A 21,796-nucleotide genomic window follows, 5' to 3' on the forward strand; every position below is an offset into this window, starting at 1 on the left:
TTTAGGAGAATTGACTTTGAGAAACCTGTTCCCTTTATTAAAAATAGATTCTTTTCTCATATTAGATCCTCATTTCTGTTCCCCTCCCATCCTTTCAGTTCCTTCCAAACTCTCCTCCTATCTGAACCTAGACAATTTTTTTTTATGATCTCAAATGTCCCAGGAACCCAGTATTTGCCACACTGTTTCTTAGTAGCTGAGAACTATGTGGGCCTAATAATTCCCAGTTTATATCACTATTTGAGAAACCATGGCGTTTAGTAGGAACTTCCTTGGATAGACTGGGTACATTAAAGCAAAATTCTGAAAATATTCATATATTCCACAGGGGACATTAGAATCACAGGTGGGTTGTCCCATATCGTTAGCAGCTGTGTGGATTGGGATCACCACAAAGGTTATATTAAATTGGACCTGGGAATTCTGGTATACATAGATCAATACTGGAGACTTTTAGATTTGGGGTTACATCTTATTTTTTCATTGACTCTGAGGACATGATTTAACCCATCCACACTGCAGTTCTCCTACCTGTGAAGTAAAGGTAGTGGTGCATTACGTATAATGTTCTTGTTAATACCATCTTCCTCACTGGTCAACTCTTACAAGATGCTGAGATAAAAGACAATGAGGACTATTATCTTGTTTTTCTGGTTCAGGCAATTTATACATACATACATATACATACATACATACATACATACACACACACAAACACAAATATGTATATTTACATATAGACATACAGGCACCATGTTGTAATATGTAGTTTCCTCAAGTTTCATATTGGCACCAAATCTCTTTCTTCACTGTTTTTATTTCACACTTTTCGTTGGCCAATCATCAGATTTGTTGGAGTTTTATTAACTAATACTTCACATGTGGCTAATGTTGTGAGGAATTTTAGAGTCCATATCTGTATCCATTTCTTTTGATCACACTAACACTGATCCTTGGGCAGGACACTAAACACCTCACAATGCATGGACCTCCTAGATCCATTCTATTTCACCCCACAAAGAGCAGCTAGTTTTTTCACATAGAAGACATCATAATAAAACCAATTTTGAGGCATGAGATTATAACTGAAGTGTTCAGGTGGAAGAAGGGTTTGGGGAACAAGGTGTGACCACTAGGCTTCTCAAGATGATTGTTTTGAGAAATGTTTGTTTTCTCAAATTCCAGGGATGATCTGCCTCTGTAATAATTCTTCATAAGAACTTCATGCATGTGTTCATATTCTTATATTCTCCAGCTGTTTGTAGTCTATTTGTCTGTCTGTTTGCCTGTTTGTCATTCTCTTACATTACAATAAAGAAAAAAAGACTTTTAGAGGACAAGAGCATCTGTGCCAAAGGTTTATTGGACATTTTTATTTTTTACTTGTAATAGCCTTCAAAACATTTATATCAGAAACAACTGTTAAATGTGAGACACTAAAACCGGTTAGATAAAAGTTTGCTCCAGTGTTAAGAAGAATGCCTCTGCCTGTAGACTGTTTTGGATTGGAATTAGTTTTCTTTCAGTAGAGGAAGAAAGAAAGTAGAGAGAGAAGAAAAGAAGGAAAGTGAGACAAAGAGAGTGAGTTCACATTGAGACAGGGAAGTTAAAAACACTTATAAAGAATATTCTCTAGAGAGAGAGGAGTCATTACTTTTAATTTCATGCTTTTAATTAATTGCAGTGCAAACCACTCTCATTAGGAGTCCATTTTAAGCCTACCAGCTTGAACAGTCAAAGGGGAATAATTACATGGAGGCCCTGTCTTTATCTCCATATTGAGAGCTTTCTGAAGTTAGCCAGGGGCATCTCGAGAGGCTCTTCCCTCTGATGCCCTTACTTTGTTGCCCCTTTGTATATATAAAAAGCACTGAAATGAAACTCACTTTTCTCTTTGCTTCCTCCAAATGTACTACTGATAGGACAATTAAATTCTAGAAGACTTAGAATACTTCTTGCATCTTGATTTCTAAACTTGATACATTTTATAATAAATTCAAGGGCTGTCTCCATGTCATGGTTCATAGCCACAAGCAATAGAAATCACCACCTAGGCATAAACAATAGAAATTTACCAGATGAATACAGAATAGTATTCAGAAAGGACAGGGAGTTTGAAGAGCCAGACATGAACAGGATGATGCAAACCTAACAATCAGCCAGGGGCTTAATTTAATGGTGTATAGTATCCTCAGAATTCTGTTGGTCAACAGCATGGTACATACTGGCCCTGGCCACATCATCAAGAGTCACAAATACAATGCAATGATCTTTTCCAGTCAACAAAGCTGCATATATTTTTGTGGGTCAGCCTGACCACATAGAGGTACAGAGCCTTGCTCTAACTGCCAGAGGACAGCCAACGAGCACCTGTCACACAGATTTGCTATGGAAGGCAGAACTTCTTCTCCTATCTATCTGGGCAAAACCAGGCTAAATTCTGCCAAATTCCAATTATTTTCATCTAGAAAGGTTTTAATCTTGAGCAGTGGTTGTCCCCCTTCCTAATGCTCTGACCCTTTAATATAGTACCTCATGTTGTGGTGAACCCCAACTATAAAATTATTCTTGTTGTCACTTCTTAACTATACTTTTACTATCGTTAATTGTAATGTAAATATTTGTATCTTCTTATGGTCTTTAAACCCCAGTGAATTGGCTGTTTGGCCAATAATTCTGTAATCCACAGGTTGAGAATCACTGTTCTTGAGCCTCATGAATATTATTTCTTTGCCTTTCTGAAAACCTACAATTTAATGTTGGTATCTCCTTCATTGCGGGGAGCTAATGCTCAGTTTTCTTTGATCAGTTATTTTTTTTATGGTGTTCTCTAGAAAATTGTAGACAGAGAAATGATTAAAATAAAGTAATCTTTGGAAAAACTGAAGGTCCACGAACCTTACTCCATAGTTGCCAAATTTCTTACTTGATTATGTGTGAGCACACATATCATAGACTCACCTGATTGCACTTTCTTCCTAGTACCTCACTCAGTGTCTATCAGATATCAGGGGCTAGTAGATACTTAGATGCATAAAACAGCTAATAAAACTTATATTTAATTTTACTACAACCTTTTGATGGAATAAATTATATCAGAGAACTATGTTATTCACATTGTTTTCCAATTCTTAGACAGGTGCAAGAATGGTGTAGTATGGTAACTTTCTTTTTAACTGGATATTTTATTTATTTACATTTCAGGTGTTATCCCCTTTCCCTATTTCCCACCCCTCCCCAGAAACCCCCATCCCACCCTCTATCCGTTTTGCTTTTACATCATTTCAATCACATGCAAGTTTTAAGTTCTAGTTTGAGGAACTAGCAATACAATAGATGCAAATAGTTAAGGAACAAGCAAGACCATAAACACAAATAGTCAACAAGCAAGGCAATAACCAGAGTTCCATGAACACTCCCATGATCACTCTTAATAAGAGCTTATCAAGATGAGCGAAATATCTGATCCTACTTCCCTGTCCTATCCCAAAGTCATTTTCATGCCTGGAGCCTACTTCTTTGTTCTAGCCTAATACTTATATTCCTGCCTGAAATTGCTTCTTTGTTCTAGCCTAATATTTAGATTCCTGCCTAAAATAACTTCTTTGTTCTAGCCTAATGTCAGATTCCTATCTGAAGCCCATTTTCTTATCCTTGGCCAATGTCAGATTCCTGCCAAGCAGCCCCCAAAGCTCTCCTCCTCTCCCCCTTTTTTTATTTCATAAACAATACTGAGCCTGTCTTAGGTTGTTCTGACAAGAATGGCTTTTTTACCTGTCGTGGAATATGTATTCTCAAAAGCAATGAACTTCTGTCTTAGGTTGGTAAGGCTCTGTGCAAAATCTTACCCATGCTTGGCTTGCCAGCCTGTTAAATTAATAACTCTGTCTGGGGATCCATTTTCCGTTTCAAGGTACTGTAACTTCAATATGGACATACTTGTTTGTTTCCTTTTTTCAAAATGGGTTATGAAGACATCCATAGGTATCACCACAATCATCTTAACAACTACATAATGGTACATGCATGTTAATTTTCATTACTAGCCATTCACTGCTTGCCAATAGCAAAGGGTATTTTTGACACACAGAAAGTTTTACAGAAGCAATTAATTTAAAATTATCAGCTCTCATCTCAGTCTCAAGTTCTTGGGCTGAACTTACTAGAGCCTATATGCCAAAAAAATGGGGTTCTGGTCTTAGTTTGTTGTAGCAACTTTCTAGAAGTCAGTAAACCTTTACATTTCTTTTCAAGACAAGCTGCAGCACTCACTGTTTAGGTCTTTATGGTGCACACCGTCATTTTTAAACATAGCATACTATGAAATTGCTAAATTAGAGTCACAAATACTATCTTAGGACATTTGAATTAACTAAAAGAATTACTCTGCCAAGGTAACAAAAGATACAGTGAAAATTTGTGTTAATGCTAGTTCTCAAGCATGCAATTCTTTCAGATAGTATTAAACAAAAGCAATAAGCTTCATCTTTCATGGTACCATATGTGTCTAGCAAGCTTCCAAAGGAAGGAAACAACTACTAGGCATGTGGGAGAGTTTGGTGGAGAGAAAGGGAAGGGGAGATAGTGTGATTATAATCTCCAAAACTAAAACAAATACTTGTTATAAAAGTACATGGAGACAGGAGAGCCTCCTGACTAATTAATGTGGTTTGAATAAGAAATACTTCCCCTTGTCTCAGGCATTTGAATACTTGGTCCAGTTGAAGTTTAAGAAGTATGGGCTTGTTGGAGGAGGTAGAATTTGAGAGTTTAAAAACTCAAGCCATTACTAGTTTGCTCTCTCTACCTCTTCTGTGCATTATGAAGATGTGAACTCACCTGTCTCCTACCCATTGTCATTCTTTGCTACTATGGTGTTAACAGGCTTTTATCTCTCTACAACCATAAGCCAAAATAAACTCTTCTATAAAAATAATAGGCTTCAGGTTACTTCATATTAAATTCTGAAATAATATATTGCTTCCAAATTCATGGAAACACAGTGCATGCATTGTTTTATCAACGCCACTATATCAACCCAATTTATCAAAGAATGCATTCTGCAAATAGAATTAATCACATAGAATTTACTGCCTAGATTGTCATGATTAACTAGAATAGTGCTCACATTTCAGAAAGAGTGTTTGAGAATAGAAGAGGAAGCTACAGTTTTTAACTTGGCCATCATTTCTAAGAAAGGAAATTTGCAAATGAAAACCTGGCTGCTACCTCAGAACACTTAAGTTATTACATTATCTAGTGAGATCATCAGAGCTAGGTATACAAAAGTTTAAAATAAAGTATACCCTAACTGAACATAAAAATGAATACCCATCCTTAAAAATACCCCTCATTTACTATATTCTATTATAATAAATCTAAAAAACAGCTGAATATTTTAGAAAATGCCAACATCTTCAAAACTACAAGATGCTGCTGTTTGTAATAGATGCTGAAAATATCAAGAACTCCAGATTACCATAGTGGAACTTGCAGTGAGGTTTACTAGCCATGGTCCACCCACTCCAATGAGTGAGCATCTCTCTGTTAGGGGACAGCTAAGAAATTCTTATAAATGTTTGGGAAATTAGCTCTCCTTGTCTCCTACAGAAGATCCATCTGAGACACAGGTTCTTCCCTCTGTGTGTGTGTTCTTTCAATGTCTCAGCCTGATCTTGCGCTATCATTTTTCTCTTGTTTAAATCCCTCTCAGTGTTCTCTTGTTCAGTGAAGTCCTGCAGAATTTTCTTCTCACCAGGGTGAATAAACACCCTTTCATTTCCAGCGTTTTTTACTGGAGGGTTAGCTCACATCCTAACTTCTTCCCAACCAGGTGTCTCCTGAGGAGTCACTTCCCTGTGACACACTGAGGGAAGGCTGTTCTATTTTCTCCTAGCTGAGCTTCTGTGAGTATACCTCCATTTATCCATGTGTATATACTGATGGTCACATTTCTCCTCTCTTGATTAACCTTTCTTTTGACATCTATGCTAATCCCATTCATCTCTGGACTGTTGCCTCCTGGCCTTTTACCCCTGCCTACCTTCTCAGCCCCTTGACCTCCTGAGTGCCACTCATTGTCCAGAGTGATTTATGTATTACAGCTTCCTCTTATCCTTTGCAATGAAGTAAGTGGTTCAGTGAGCTCACTGTTAGGAAGTATCTGACTCCAAAGCAACTTATATGATTTAAATAAATCAAGTTGGCATGAAAAATGATTAGCCACTCATACCAGATGCTAGAGTATAATGAATTCACATCCTCTTCCCTCTTTGGTGTTTTTGAGACCATGAACTATAACATCTTGATTTAAAAATAAAAACTATTTCCTTCTATAAGCCAATACATTACACATCTAAGAGTAAAATATCATGGTATATTACATAGCCAGGAAATCCTTAATGCAGATACCAGGAATTATGCAATACTAAAAATGAATCACACAGTGAAGAAAGGACACTGTTGTTTGATAATTACCCTACTATTTTGTAAACTGTGAACACGGCAGATAATGTGAACCCTTCAGAGAGTCTATGATGTATGAAGAAAAGAAATCAGCATTTTGTTTTGTTTATTTTAGATTAAAAACACAAACATCTACTGATTATCAAAATAAAATGTCAATAAACATAGTAGGGAGAAATTACTCCATTATTCTGGAACTAATTTTAGTCTTGAAGAATCACAAGTTATAAAGCCAAAGTAGACTAGACTTAATTGAACAGAAAGGCTATGATGTTTTGTGATTATCTTAAAACGTTTAGCATAGAACATTATGTAAATAAATTCAAATTAAATAAATCAGAGGCAAAAGAATTACATTGCTTCTATGTTGCTTGTCTCTTCAACTCTGTTAGGCATATTGCTTTTTATCTGGTTTTTTTTTTTGGTTATTCATTTTTAAAACCACATACAGCTCAAGAATGATGCATTGCTACTGAATCTCTCACACTTACGGTTATTTGTCCCCCCATAAGCCATAGGCAGCTGTGTCCAGTCGATTATAGATGTTCTATATAATGTTCAATAAGACCCTAGCAACCCTAGCAAATGAATCTCCTGATACATGAGCATGCAATCAATATGAAGGTGTAGGCTCAACAAGGAGGATGTGCCATACAACCTTTAGCTTCATAAATCTTTACAACTAAAATACCTCAAAAACAAAATGCCTACTGCTAATACCTCTTCATGTTAGAAGGGTACAGATATGGAAAGACAGAGGCGTCTGCTCTAAGCAGATTTCTGCTTTTCTTCTTTTCACCTTTTGTTTGGATTTCAGTTGAGTCATTAAATGCTAAAAATTTTTTAATTTTATTTTTGTGTGTGTTCACTGTGGTGTACACTTTGTACTCAAGAAGACTAGGCATTGAACGCTCGATCAAAGACTTCGTCATCTAACTGGCAACTGGGACCACCCCCCATGCAAATGACACACCACTCGTGGAGATACGTCTGTAAGAACCTCGTAAAATGAACTTTATGTGACTAAATAATTCTCCCATGTGCTATTTAATTCCCAGGAGGGATCATTTCTTCCTCTAAATTCTTTTCACTTTTAAAATAGGACATAGTGATATAAATGTACCCAGTGTACTCCTCCAGACAGGTAATAGGATGCCAGTGATGAAGAAATGCTCATAATATTCTCCTCCCACATATAGGCCTGGATATTATACATCCATCCAGAGCTGTGTCATCCCATCACAAGGGAACAACTTGCTCCTTGGCTCTTCTTTTATTATGGCCAATGCAGCAATCAAGCATGACTAGAGAGATTTAGCACCACCTCCCTCCCCTTCCTCTACACTCCAGTGTAGAGAGTGACTATCTTTTGTGTGTCAAGCTAAACTCCCCTTAGAGTACCTGCAGTATATGAGCAACTGAGGAAACATAAGCCAGTTTCTGAGGTGGGGGCCAGATGAAACTCATGATTTCTTTTGGGGTTTTTGAATAGGGTGAAATGTAGTGGAGAAGTCAGCTTTTACATGTAGAAGTAAACTGGAAGGACAACCTCTACTGTCATTTCAGACACAGTTGAATAGCACTTAAATCAAGATTGTTGTCTGCCAATAATGCTAAAAGCAAGATGAAGACTTATTGACATACATATAAGTCCCACAGTAACGGTGACTCTCTGAATCAGAAACAGAAGTCAGCCTCCCTCCGGCATCTGCTAGAACATCTATTTCAACCCCAAAGTTATTAGTAGAGGCTCTTCGAAGCCAGTTTCTGAAAGTGACATCATAGCACCTACAACAAATTTGATTTTTTTCCCAGAATAGTAGTAAAAGCTCTTGTCATTTATCAAGCATATACAAAATGTCAGGAACAAAACAACTGAAACTATTTTACCCTTACAGAGATAGGCACTTGAAGTTCCTTCCCAAGATGCAATGCTAGTAAATGACAAGGCAGAGCTCACAGCCAAGCCACCCAATGGAGAACCCCAGCCCCTGCCGAATTGCAATCACCAAAAACATGGTGTAATTCCATTATCAACTTTCTTCTATCTGCATCTCTACTGCCTGTGTATCACAGGTGCCACTAGCCACCATCCCAGGACCCAACAACCATCCTCCCCAGAGGAATTTACCCTGAGAGTTAGTGGTGTGTGTACCAGCTGCTATTTCCTTTTTAAGCAGGGTCTACTGCCTGTCTTCAGAACCCATGCATAGTATTCATTTTTGTGCCATTTGCCCCTTTTTTTGGTTCTTCCTTCCTTTTCTTTCTTCTTACCTTCTATCATTACTGCATCAAGCCTCTTAAGCTATCATTTCTCTGATATTTCATTTTATCTCAACTGCAAATACTCACACTTTTGAGGGCCCACCATGTTGAAAAAACAAACAGGAAATAAAAATTTATACTGCTGACTATGAGAAAATACCCATACCACAACACATATATCTAATACAACTCTTATGTTTAGACTACCTAAAGGATCCTTCAAATTTAACAAGTAAAAGAAAAAAAAAACTAGAAAAGTATTCAAGCGCACATGCCACAAAGGAGGTATCAAAAATGTTCAACAATGTATCAAAACGTAAACAATATCATTGTTCATCATGGAAACCTAAACTAAAACCACATTAAGATACCTGTTCACAGGACTGGAGGGATGGCTCAGTGTTTAGGAGCACTGTCTGCTTTTCCAGAGGGTCTGAGTTCAATACCCAGCAAACCACATGGTGGCTCACAACCATTATGGGATATAATGCCTTCTTAAGCTACAGTATGCTCTTATGTACAGAAAATAAATAAAAATGTTAAAACAAAACAAAAGAAACCCTTTAACTGTCCATCAGCATAAACAGTAGCTAGAATAGAGAATTTCTGTACATTGGTTGATCTAACAGATGAAGTCCTGTGTGAATGTGTGCAAGAATCTCAGTGCTTTCCTCCGGTCCAAATGCTTATGTGTATTCAGTGAGCCAAAAACCTAACATCTACAATTTACTCCATTCAATTCCTAGAAATGTAACTGAAATGAATTATCCACATATCTATATGAGATTTGCTCAAGAATGCTCATTGACCTGTAGTCATGATATCACCAAGCCGGAAGTAACTCCAATGCCAACTCCAATGCCTACCAATCAGTAAGGAGACATGGAAAAGTAAATTATGGTATAATCACAAAATGCACAGTGAATCTTAACAAAAATAACAAACCAATGATATTTTCACCTACATTGACAGATTAAAGACAAAATACATTTTGAGTAAAGATGCCAAACTCAAGGAAAGTAGGGATTGGATCTTGTCTCTATGAAATCCAAGAACAAGCAACCCTACTCTTTATTGATAAGTCAGAAAAGAGGCACAGACTCAAGCTTTACATATTTTCCTGTGTGTACTTTATGGCTTAATAAGATTTGTAAACACTAATGGATTGGAAGGATTAATTAATTAGGAAGGATGTACATAAAATCACAGAAGTCCAAGTTACTTCTTCACTGACTATATGATTTTAAGCTGTTAATAGCTGCCACTCTTATTTCCAAGATGGTCAATCAATGTTGACAGAACTTAAAAAAATCCTACCTTACATGGAACACTAACATATGGGTGGGTTCAAACTCCCTGGTGTATCCAGTCTTAACAATTCTGTTTTGTGCTCACGACAAAATACACACACACACACACACACACACACACACGCACACACACATGCACACACACATGCACACATGCACATACATACAACCTAGCAGCTTAGTCATAGTTTTAGCCAATGGTTAAAGGACCATTCTCATTCCTTATAACATAACCATTCTCTAGACTCCACACAACTATTGTAATCGTTAACTTGTATCAACTCTAGTGCCCACACAAGACTGGTTCTACTAAATATCACCAAGGAAATGGGAAGGGCTTATCGGACAATATCTTTTATCTATGAACAACTGGCTATTTACAGTCTGCCCTCTGTTCTGTATGCTATACTGAAACCATCAGACTTTAATAGATAATTCTAAATACATTGTCACACTCATGCCCTTAGTTTATCTGAGTGGATCCCAAAACAAAGTGACTAGAATTTAACAAGAGAGGGAGATCTGTGGTGAGTGAACAGAGGCAGGGAAGTGGGGATCAGAGTGGGCAATATTCATGCTGCACTTAATATGTGAAAGTGTAAATAACAACAACAACAATAATAATAATTCAGAAGCAGAAAATAAAGATCACTTCCTTACTAAGAAAGAGATGACTTCAAAGGAGAATTATGTAAGTCTTACCAATTAAAGGGCCTCTGCTTTCCAGTCTTTCTGACCCACGTACTTCATGAAGAGACTACTAGCATCTACAGCCTCGTTCTCTTAGTCTAAGATTCCTATGCATATGTCAGATGCCCCCAGGTCTACAGCGTGGTTTTCTCCAGGAGAAGAATATATTTCTAGACTCACCACTGCCTGATAATTGAAAGAGCCATATGATTTCAAAGAAAGATGGCAGATGGTTAGCTCTGAAATCACATACGTATGAGTAACACCAAATGGACTCACTAGATCAGGTTTATTTATATGTTTGTATAGATGAGTAACAATAATAACCAAGGTAAAGAGGTTATGAGTTTGAGAGGAGTTTCACTATGGGAAGCATTGGAGGAAGGGAAATCAGAGGGATGAGAGGAAAATTATGGGATTATTCTTAATTAGAATTTTAAAAATTGAAAACAAAAAAGCTATGATGCTGAGGAAGAAAGGAAGGTAAATCTAAATGTTTACAAGTCTGCTTTCCCATCGACACATATACAATTGCTAAGGCCTCAGAACAACTTGACGAGAGGGCCTGAGGGGCACACTGGTCCTTACTAAAGCGTAACTGGGCTCTGATCAACTTACAGAGAGGAATATGAATCCCCCATCCCTTATTTGATACCATGATATGATTTCACAGTTTGGAAGGAATCTAAAGTTCTAATTTAAATGAAATGGCTGCAGAGTAACATTTCTAACTTCTGAAATTTATATTTCTTAATTTCCTGACACCTGATATTTAATTCAAAACTTATTTTTGTTTTCTTAGGTCTTAGCAGTTCCTTCAGTAACTCTCTTGTCTCTGTTTTCTGCTTACTGGCTCTTCTTTGTGGCTTCTCTTGGCTGTCTTTTGGAACAAAAAGTCATCTTTGTCCCTTTGTAAAGCACACATTTATTTCTTTATCATATTGCATAAATATGTAAACAGTAATCACTGAAACTTGAATCTCTGGTTCTGCATTGAGACAAAATTAAATTTTGAAACAACAAAAGTTCTAGGATGCTGGCATTCTAAATCCTTAAAGTTCCTTTCCACTTGGGGACTCTGTTTTGAGCAACACATTCAAATTTAATTAAATACGTTTAGCTCTTACCTAAGGTTTTTAATTATACACATTATCAAACAAGAAAGAGATAATATTAAATACACTTCAGTATTTTCTTTTAAAAGCACATGACCTTGAAATGAGAAATCATGTTATCCACCAAACTTCTCCAATACCAACATTAATTTAGTATATCAGGAACTTAAATTAGTCTAGTGAAATTTAATTAGAAAGCCGTCCTCCTCAAGTGTGGAGAAAGCAAGGCAATTATTCTAAGATGCATCTTGTGTACAGAAAAGAGTTAATTAGGGCTATGACTGTTGAATTTTAAAAGGTTACTTGGAAAGAGGGACCCTGAGCTGGCATTTGGGGACTCCTTTCTGGAGGCTTAATTTCTCAGCATTCCTTATATGGAAGGTATGGCACTTTATGCCCAAACTGTTTATACAGACACTGTGGTTTCTGTCTCTCACCCACTTTTCTCCTGGAAGTCTGGACTGGTACATCCTAGGCTCATAGGCAGAGGAGAGGGTGACTATTCACAGAGGAAAATCTGGATATCGAGTTCTATGCAGGATTCCCAGAGAAAACTTCACTACCAAGCCATTACAACCTGTGGATGGAGCAGTCCTGCCTCTACTTTGGGAGGGGACTTTGGGATGGTTGTGTCTGACCAGGTGTCCATGTGACTCTTTGCTGACTTTTCTTTTAAAACTGATCATTATAATAAATAATAACCACAAGAATAACTAATGTGTTCTGGATGTTCTCCAAGATGATCACCTAGGGGTGATCTTGGGAGAGACTGATGTCCTGGTGTCTGAATCCTCTTCTCTACGTCAATGAACACCAGTGAAGCTGATTTCAATCAAGTTCAAGGCTACAGTACTTTTGCAAAGAATCTTCACGTCAGGTTGCCCTACTCAATTCCTGCCTGTCATACTATGAAACTGCTCAATATTTATTTACACAGTTTCCTTATGTGTAGTTGATCAAGAAAAATATAATAATACATATTTCCTCTTTCCCTGCTAACAAAGTGAGAATTTAAGATCTTCTATAGTAGCAATTGATTTTACTTTCTTTTTTAAACAGCATGGGGCTTGTGGACTGGTAAGTGATAGTTTAAGAAACTAAATTCAATATTCTTAGAGTTGAATTCACTGGGCAAATTTCTCTTGAGCACATTCTTTTTTCTTTTTAAATCTGGAAAGTACCTTCCCTAGAAATGCCTTTCACCCTGCAGAGGATGAACAAGAGTCCTTTATGTAGCACAAGAGATTTTTCTGGCATCTTGTAGCAAATACTTGGGAGTCTATACATATGGTTTTCTGGTTTCCTCTTTTCTTGTCCATCCAAACTTCTTTAAAATACAGCTAACCAGGGGAGCAAACAGTAGATGTGCTTACTGTCTTCATTTCATTGTTTCATGGGCCAATGTTACTATTAGTGAATTAATTATCCATTGCCAAGTAGATCAAACACCATAGGAAGTACTCACTCTGCAGAAGTAGGAAACTGTACGGCACAGATAGACTTTCGCTGACTCTCTTATAACTACTGAGACTGAGTGAAATTGATTTATTATTATCAATACTGATAAGTGCTAAAATCGCATTCAAGTAATAGCTTAGAGTGTCAGAGGCCAAATTACTAGACTCATGAATATAGTCGCATATCTTCATTTATTCTAATTACAGTGTAGCATAGTCTTAATTCCAGATTTATTTAGCCTCAATGAATTATTACCTACTATTTCTGCCTGTGTCTGCCTACATGATAATTAATCCATTATATATCATTTGTTAAGAACTGTAAAAAAAAAAACACTTATTGCCAGTCTAAGTTTTTCTGGTACAATTTCCTTTTCCTGCATGCTTAAGAGAAGTCACCCAGTACTTTCAACACTCTCTTGTGAAACGGTTCAGCCAAAATGTCTCATCCTACAAAGACAGATGTTACCTGAAGAAACCCTTTCATTATTCTTCTTTTGTTTTTGATTCAAAAACTCATTGTCCTCAAATCAAACAATGTACCTCCCCAAACAAACCCCCAAACATCCCACATAACAATCACCATCACGATGTATACAATGGAAGTATCCCCAAGGGCACTCACCCACTTGAGTCTGCAGATGTGACAGCAATCAGAGGCAGGATTTTCAAGGGGAGGCTGGTTGGCCGAGGGATATTCTCTGATTCGCTTCTCAAGTCCATTTGTTCCAACTGTCTGAAGGCAAGAGGAGGAAGTTGGATGCTGCGGGATGAAAGTCTCCGTACAAGATAGGGCTCCATTCCACGGAAATGGTCCTCTTCTTCATTACAGGAGTGCAATGTTTCCTCAGAGGCCTAAGGCAAAGTTCAAGAAAGTCCACAGAATTAATAGGAGTCCTAGCATATGTCATTATGGAGTGACATATGTCCGTGGGGAAAAATTAAGTGGAGCTTATACATGAAAAAGGCTAATTGGCAATAAACAACATTAGCATTAATGTTGAAAATATCTGTTGAAAGGATTTTAACTCATAACTTATATATAGGTTTGTTTTTTATTTAGGTTTGGTCATAGCAGTTGGTATCCCTAGTGAAAAATTTACTAACTTTTTGTGTGATTTCTATAAAGCCAAACATGAATCAAGTGTTTTTCTATCTTCTGTGGAATGAAACAATAAACTCATTTTATTACATGTTCTAATATATACATTGCTAAGATATAAGTGTTAGTGTACTTTTTCTTATGAGAATGCTTATGAAGAGGGAAGTAAAATTTCCATTATTTTTTTAATGTCCATCTTTATTATTATTATTTATTTATTTATTTATTTATTTTAAACTTCTGATTTTATCCCCCCTCTCAGTCCACTTTCCAACTGTTCCACATACAGTACCTCCTCCCCATCCCCCTGTCTCCAGAAGGATGTCCCCACCCCCAACCCCTCCCACCAAAGCAGACCTCTAAACTCCCTGGAGCCTCCAGTTTCTTGAAGGTGAGGTACATCTTCTCTGACTAAACACATACTCGGCAGTTCTTTATTGTATATATATTGGGGGCCATATATCAGCTGGTATATGCTGCCTGGTTGGTGGTCCAGTGTTTGAGAGATCTCAGGAGTCCAGGTTAATTGAGACTCCTGGTCCTTCTACAGGGTTGCCCTCCTCCTCAGCTTCTTCCAGCTTTCCCCTAGTTCAACCACAGGGGTCAGCAGCTTCTGTCCATTGGTTGGATACAAATATCTGCATCTGACTCTTTCAGCTGCTTGTTGGGTCTTTCACAGCAGGGAAGTCATGATAGGTCCCTTTTTGTGAGTGCTCCATAGCCTCAATTACTCTGATACCTAAACCACACAAGGACCCAACCAAAAAAGAGAACTTCAGACCAATCTTGCTTATGAATATTGATGCAAAAATACTCAATAAAATTCTTGGAAACTGAATCCCAAAACACATCGAAACCATCATTAACTACAATCAAGTAGGCTTCATCCCAAGGATACAAGGTTGGTCCAATATATGAAAATCCATTAATGTAATCCACTATATAAACAAACTCAAAGAAAAAAATCACGTGATCATCTCCTTAGATGCAGAAAAAGCATTTGACAAAATATAACACCCCTTCATGTTAAAAGTATTGAAGAGATCAGGAATTCAAGGCCCATACCTAAACATAATAAAAGCAATTTCTATTATTTTTAAGTTTGCATCTTTTATATTTATACTTTTCTATTCTTAAACAATTAAAATACCTCTTTTTTAGTTTGTCTATCTTTAAAATGTTTAAGTTTTATCTTTGCCTTCTTTCTGAATCAGTTTTAATCATGTTTTGTTTGTTTGTTTCCTTGTTTCTCCTCTCTCCCACAGTGCTGGGATCAAACCCAGGACCTCACATGTGCTAGGCAAATTCTTTGCCAGTGAACTACATCTATAATCCTGAATATTTTTTTTTAATTTTGAGATATGGTCTCTCTGACTTAGGATATCCTCATATTCAATAGTACTTAATGTCCTTTTTGCCAGTTTCTGAAGTAGCTGAGATTCTAGACATGTGCCCCCATATCTGAGTACACCCTCCGTGCACACTCACTTTTTTTGTTTGTTTGAGACAGTGTCTCTTGTAGTCTCCTCTGCTGACCTCAAACTTTCTAAGTACACAATGATGACTGAACTTCTGACCAGACTGCCTCTACTTTTTCCAGTTCTGAAATTCTGGCTGAGTCATGAAGACTGGGATTGGATCTTTATACATGCTAGGTAAGGTTTCCACCCCCTGAGCTATATATCGTGAGTCATATATGTGAGTGCATGCATGGGTGTGTATGTACCAAGTCCACAGTCTTTGTGCTTTGCTTCTCAGCTACAGTCCTAGCCTGAATGAAAGGAATTGACTCCAGGTCTAACCATAACACAGGCTTATCAGGAGACATAAGTTCCTACTGCCAACTAATCCCTAACAACACAGGTAAAGGAAGTCTGAGGTGGTAAAGCCTAAACTCAATGGGCTTCTCTAACTGATATAGTATAGTATGATTTTTTTTTTACCCAAACTTATAATTTGCAACCAAAGAAGAAAACAGGAAAAAGTATACTACTGTGGCCAGTTTAAAATAAATCAATATTGCACAACATTCTAATATGCTAAGATACAAGATCAGAGAAGGCCACTTATTTTGAAGGCTATTGAATCAAATTACAAGAGCCATCCATCAGAACAGGCATGCAAATCTCAATGCAAAAACACAATAAATATGAAAACAATGAAACACCAAACAAACAAACTATGCTAAGATTGTCTTTAGGGAACAGATCCTAAAGACATCGAGGTGGAAGAAATGCTAGAAATTAACTCAAAAGAGTGATTTTTTTTTTTTTTAAAAAAAGAATGATCCTGTCAAAAAGAAATGCAGAGAAAAAAAATAGAGACTGAAGGAATGGTTGACCAGTGACTGATCCAACTTCGGATCCATCCTATGGACCAGCAAACCCTGCCTGATGCTATTACTGATGCTATGTTGTGCTTGCAGCTAGGAGCCTATCATGGATGTCCTTGGAAAGGCTTTACCAGCAGCTGACTGGGACAGATGTAGATACTCATGGCCAACCATTGGACTGAGGTCAGGGATCCCTATGGAAGAGTTAGGAGAAGGACTGAAGGACTTGAAAGGAATGACAACCCCATAGAAAGACTAACAGTGTCAACTAACCTGGACCTCTGAGAGCTTCCAGAGACTAAGCCACCAACCAAAGAGCATACATGGGCTTGTCAATGGCCCCTGGCACATGTGTAGCAGAAGACTATCTTGTCTGGCCTCAGTGGGAGAGGATGGGGCTAATCTTGTAGAGACTTGATGTCAGGGATGGGAGATGCCTGGGGGTGGAGGAGAGCACCCTCTGAGAGGCAAAGGGGAGGGGGAATGGGCTGAAGAACTCTGAGAGTGCGTGTGAGGAGGAGGGGCAACATTTGGGATACAAATAAATAAAATAATTAAAAAACAAAAAATAATAGCTTGTGTGTGTTGGCAGCCTCCTCCTCCTCCTCCTCCTCCTCCTCCTCCTCCTCCTCCTCCTTCTCCTCCTCCTCCTCCTTCTTCTTCTCCTCTTCCTCCTCCTCCTCCTTCTTCTTCTTTTCTCCTCCATTTCTTCTTTTGCCTTATTTTATTAACATGATTTTTTATCATTGTATTGAAAATAGGTATTTTTTTATATAATATATTCTGATTACAGTTTTCCCTACCTCTATTCCTCCCAGTTCCTTACATCCCCTTCCACTCAGATGTACTCCCAGAAAAACACACAACTGTAAGCCATACTATGTACACAAAGGGTATTGTGGATAAAAAAAATGTTTAAGATAACAACACACACACATATTATACAATATATGTATGTGTATGTATCTATATCAAAAATTTTTGAAAGATTTTGGGTAAAAGAATGAAAAGGCCCTAACAAGAATGTTGTGAGGCTGTTGTGATCATCCAATGATGCTGTTGAATTTATTTTCTGTTGGCCATCTACTGCTGGTCATGCAGCCTAACCTTAAGAGTAGCTGTTTGACACAATTGGAGAAAACTACATTTTTATTTGCAAGTGGTTATTAATTGGAGATAGCTTCTGGGTTACAGGTGGGGTATATGTACACTTCTCCTTTCAGCTCTAGGACCCCCATTTGGTATAGACCTATACCTGTGCAAGCAGGCCCTGGGCATGCTGCTTCAGTCTCTGTGAGTTCATATGAGCTTCGTTCCAGTTGATTTACAGTGCCTTATTTCCATGATGTCCTCCACTCCCTCTGGCTCTGACACACATTCTTCCTCCCCTTCCACAGATTCCCTGAGTCAGAAGGGGAGAGATTTGATGGAGATATCCAATTTAGGGCTGAGTAATCCAAGGTCTATTACTCTCTCCATATCTCTGATTGTCTGCTTTTGTTAATATTTTCTGAGGGTCAAGTTTCTCTGATGATGGCTGAGCAAGACATTGACCTATGTGTATAGCAGAATGTCATTAGGAATTATTTTGTTGCTATTTTGTTTTAGAATAGAAGTATTTGGTTTTACCATGGGTCCCTAAACTAGTCTCAGGTTCTTGATCATCCTGATCAAGATATGTCAGCTATGGATTCGGTCTGATCAGATAGTGTTAGATATGGGTTCGATCTTAGGTAGTGGGCCTTAATTCAAATTGGATATTGTTTGGTTACTGCTATAATCTTTATGCTATATTTGCCTTAGCATATCTTGCAGATAGGACAGCATTGTAGATTACAGTGTTTGCAGCAAGGTTGGTCTTTATGTTTCCTCTTTGTTTACATGCAGAGTACCTTCCTGTACCAAAGATGCTAGCCTCTATGGTTTGTAGCTTGGTTATCATCAATTTACCAGCTAATATCCACATATAACTGAATACACACCATATTTCCATATTTGTCTTTCTGGGTCTGGGTTACTTCCCTCATGATGGATTTCCCCCTCAAGTTCTATCCATTTACCTGCAAATTCTATGGTGTCATTTTTTGTACTAGTTGAGTAATATTCTATTAATGAACATTTACTACATTTCTTCATTCATCTATTGAGGTTGAGGGACATCTAAGCTGTTTCCAGTTTCTGTGTATTGTGAATAGAACAGCAATGAATGTGGTTGAGCAAATGTCTCTGTTTTGATTTGCATTTCCCTGATGACTAAAAATGTTGAACATTTTTAAGTATTTCTCAGCCATTTGAGTTTCCTCTTTTGAAAATTCTCTGCTCAGATCTGTGCCTCCATTTTTATTTGGTTATTTGTTTTCTTGATATCTTGTTTCTTGAGTATTTTAATTACTATAGTTATTAACTATCTATCAACTATATAGTTTGTAACAGTCTTTTGCCATTCTGTAGGCTACTACTTTGTCAGAATGATGGGATCCTTTGTTGTGCAGAAGCTTCTTAATTTCATGGGGTCCTATTTATCAAGTATTGACCTTCGTGCCTGTGTTAATGATTTTTTTTCTTCAGATAGTCTTTTCCTGTGCCAATGCATTCAAGACTATTCCTCCTTTCTATCAGGTTCAGTCTATCTGATTTTATGTAGATGTCTCTAATCCACTTGGACTTGAATTTTATTGAAGTAATAAGTACTGATCTATTTGAATTCTTATACCATCCAAATTGACTAGAACCATTTTTGAAGATGCTGTCTTTCTTTTTTTTTTTCAATGTAAAGTTCTGGCTTCTTTATAAAGATCATTTGTCCATACATGTATGGATTTATATCTCAGTCTTCAATCCAATCCCACTGATCAAGATGTCTGCTTGTGTGCTAATACTATGCTGTTTTAATTACTATAACTCTGTAGTTCAATTTCATGTTGAGGATGGTAATAATTCCAGAAATTTGTTTATTGTTCAGAACTGTTTTAGATAATCTGTTCTTTGTTTATTTGTTTCTTTGTTTTGTTTTTATATGAAACTGAAAATTGTTCTTTCGAGGTCTGTGAAGAATTGTGTGGGCATTTTGATGGAGATTGCCTTGAATCCGTAGATTGCTTTTGGTGGGACAGCCATTTTTACTATATTAATCCTATAGATCCATGAGCATGGGAGATCTTTCCATCTTCTGACTTCCTCTTCAACTGCTTTCTTGAAAAGAAGTTTTTAATTATACAAACCTTTTATTTGTTTGGTTAGAGATACCCCAAAGACATTTTATATTATTTGAGGCTACTGTGAAAGGTGCTGTTTCCCTGACTTTGTTCTCAGTCCTTTTGTGATCTGTGTATAGGAGGGATACTTCTCTCCAAATAGGGAGGCTGACATTGAACTTCCTAGCCATCTCTCACCACCTTCTGTGTGATAGATAATAGCATGTGGCACCATGGTAAGTTCATGACTCTTATCTTTTATTTATTTTGGTAGGACTTCATCTATAACACATATTTTCAGGTTTCTTGCCAAGTGTCAAAATAAGACATTGTGAGGAGGAATTTTAAAGGTATAAAAGAAAATCCGAGTTCCCAATAAGAATTTAAACTATACCCAGAGTTTACAAATTTGCCATATACTATCTACATGCAAAGGCAAACCAGATCTATTATAAAGTAGAAAATTGAATAGTTTGATTGTAGTTGAGAGAAAATATACCATGAGGGCAATAATTAGTTCTAAGAAGCTGAAAAATCTGCTCTAGTAACATTTATTATATTTATCTGTTCAAAGTTGTCTAATGGTGCATTATGCTTCAATGGAGAAGTGAGCTTTGGAATCCTTGCATTCCCACGCATACTTGTGCTCTTTGAAGAAACTGATTTAAAAAAAAACAGTACTAATGACCTATAAGCATCAAATGAGACTGCCTGCATGTGGTAAGCAATCACAAACAGTGATTTTCTTTCTTTTGAGGGTTATAAGTGAAGAAATTCACACTTGGGGACCTAGCATCTTTCCAGAAAGTTAGCATTTTTGTTGTAAATTCATACCACAGAAACTCTGAAGCATCCAGAATAAGTTTAGAGTCTTTGTTTAGCTCTTGATCATATTAATGTATTTAAACACACTTAACTGACTTTTTAAATAAAAAAAGAAACCAGATAATTCCTTCTGAGACTGAGATAATAATACTTACATCTTAGGATCTTGTCCTGGCCCAGACATAAAGCTTGTAGAGCACAAATATCTTGTGCTCAAAACAATTGCAGCTATCACCATTATAAGGCAAGCAAACCCCCTATATTGTTTTTATAGCATTATGTTGGCTTTGATGCTTGTTTTTCTGGTTGATTTCCAAATAAAAATATGTATTTCTTCCTGATATCTATCTTGAAATTGGGATTGCATTGTCTCACTTTAGTTACAAATGGAATACAAGAAGGATCTTCAAAAAGGAACACAGAAGCCAAAACTAAAACAAATGGTTAATTTATTACAAATCATACATATACAGATTTAGATTTTGAAAGTCTTTTCTTTGAGTGATATAATTTTATTACAAAACAATGTTAAAAACAATAATGTCAAACTAATATTTACTGAGTATTTATTATGTGGTATTATGTTTCATACAAGCTTTCTTGAATTTTCACCAAAATCCTGAGATAGCACTCCTTCTCACTTTGTGCATAAATATATAGAGATATATACACATACACACATGCACAAATACACTTATATACATATATATAAATGTATACATATTCCCATAAACATATATATATAGAGATACATATACACACAAATACATATACATACACACATATATACATACATATATGACAATCTATATATATGTGTGTGTACATGATAGTGTGCATTCATACTTATATTTATAAATAATATTTTATATATACACAGTATACATACACAATATATGACAATGTATACATATATATGTATGTGTATATGAAATTGTATATTTATACTTATATTCATAAAGTATATTTATATACACACTGTCATATATTGTCCAAACAACTCCATAACAAGGTAAAGTCCAAACTACCTTGCCTTTCTTG

At 36.8% G+C, this 21,796-nt stretch overlaps 1 protein-coding gene across 1 annotated transcript in view; it reads right to left on the reverse strand.

Moving 5' to 3' along the window:
• Positions 1-21,796, reverse strand: part of Pde4d (phosphodiesterase 4D) — a 1,038,684-nt gene that overhangs the window by 869,095 nt on the left and 147,793 nt on the right. Inside the window, exon 2 of the mRNA XM_028784385.1 lies at positions 13,928-14,157. Coding sequence (XP_028640218.1) covers positions 13,928-14,157 — 230 coding nt within the window. The remainder of the gene's footprint in view (positions 1-13,927; positions 14,158-21,796) is intronic.

Source organism: Grammomys surdaster, unplaced genomic scaffold (assembly GCF_004785775.1).
Source record: "Grammomys surdaster isolate TR1022 unplaced genomic scaffold, NIH_TR_1.0 99, whole genome shotgun sequence".
NCBI classification, from domain to species: Eukaryota; Metazoa; Chordata; class Mammalia; order Rodentia; family Muridae; genus Grammomys; species Grammomys surdaster.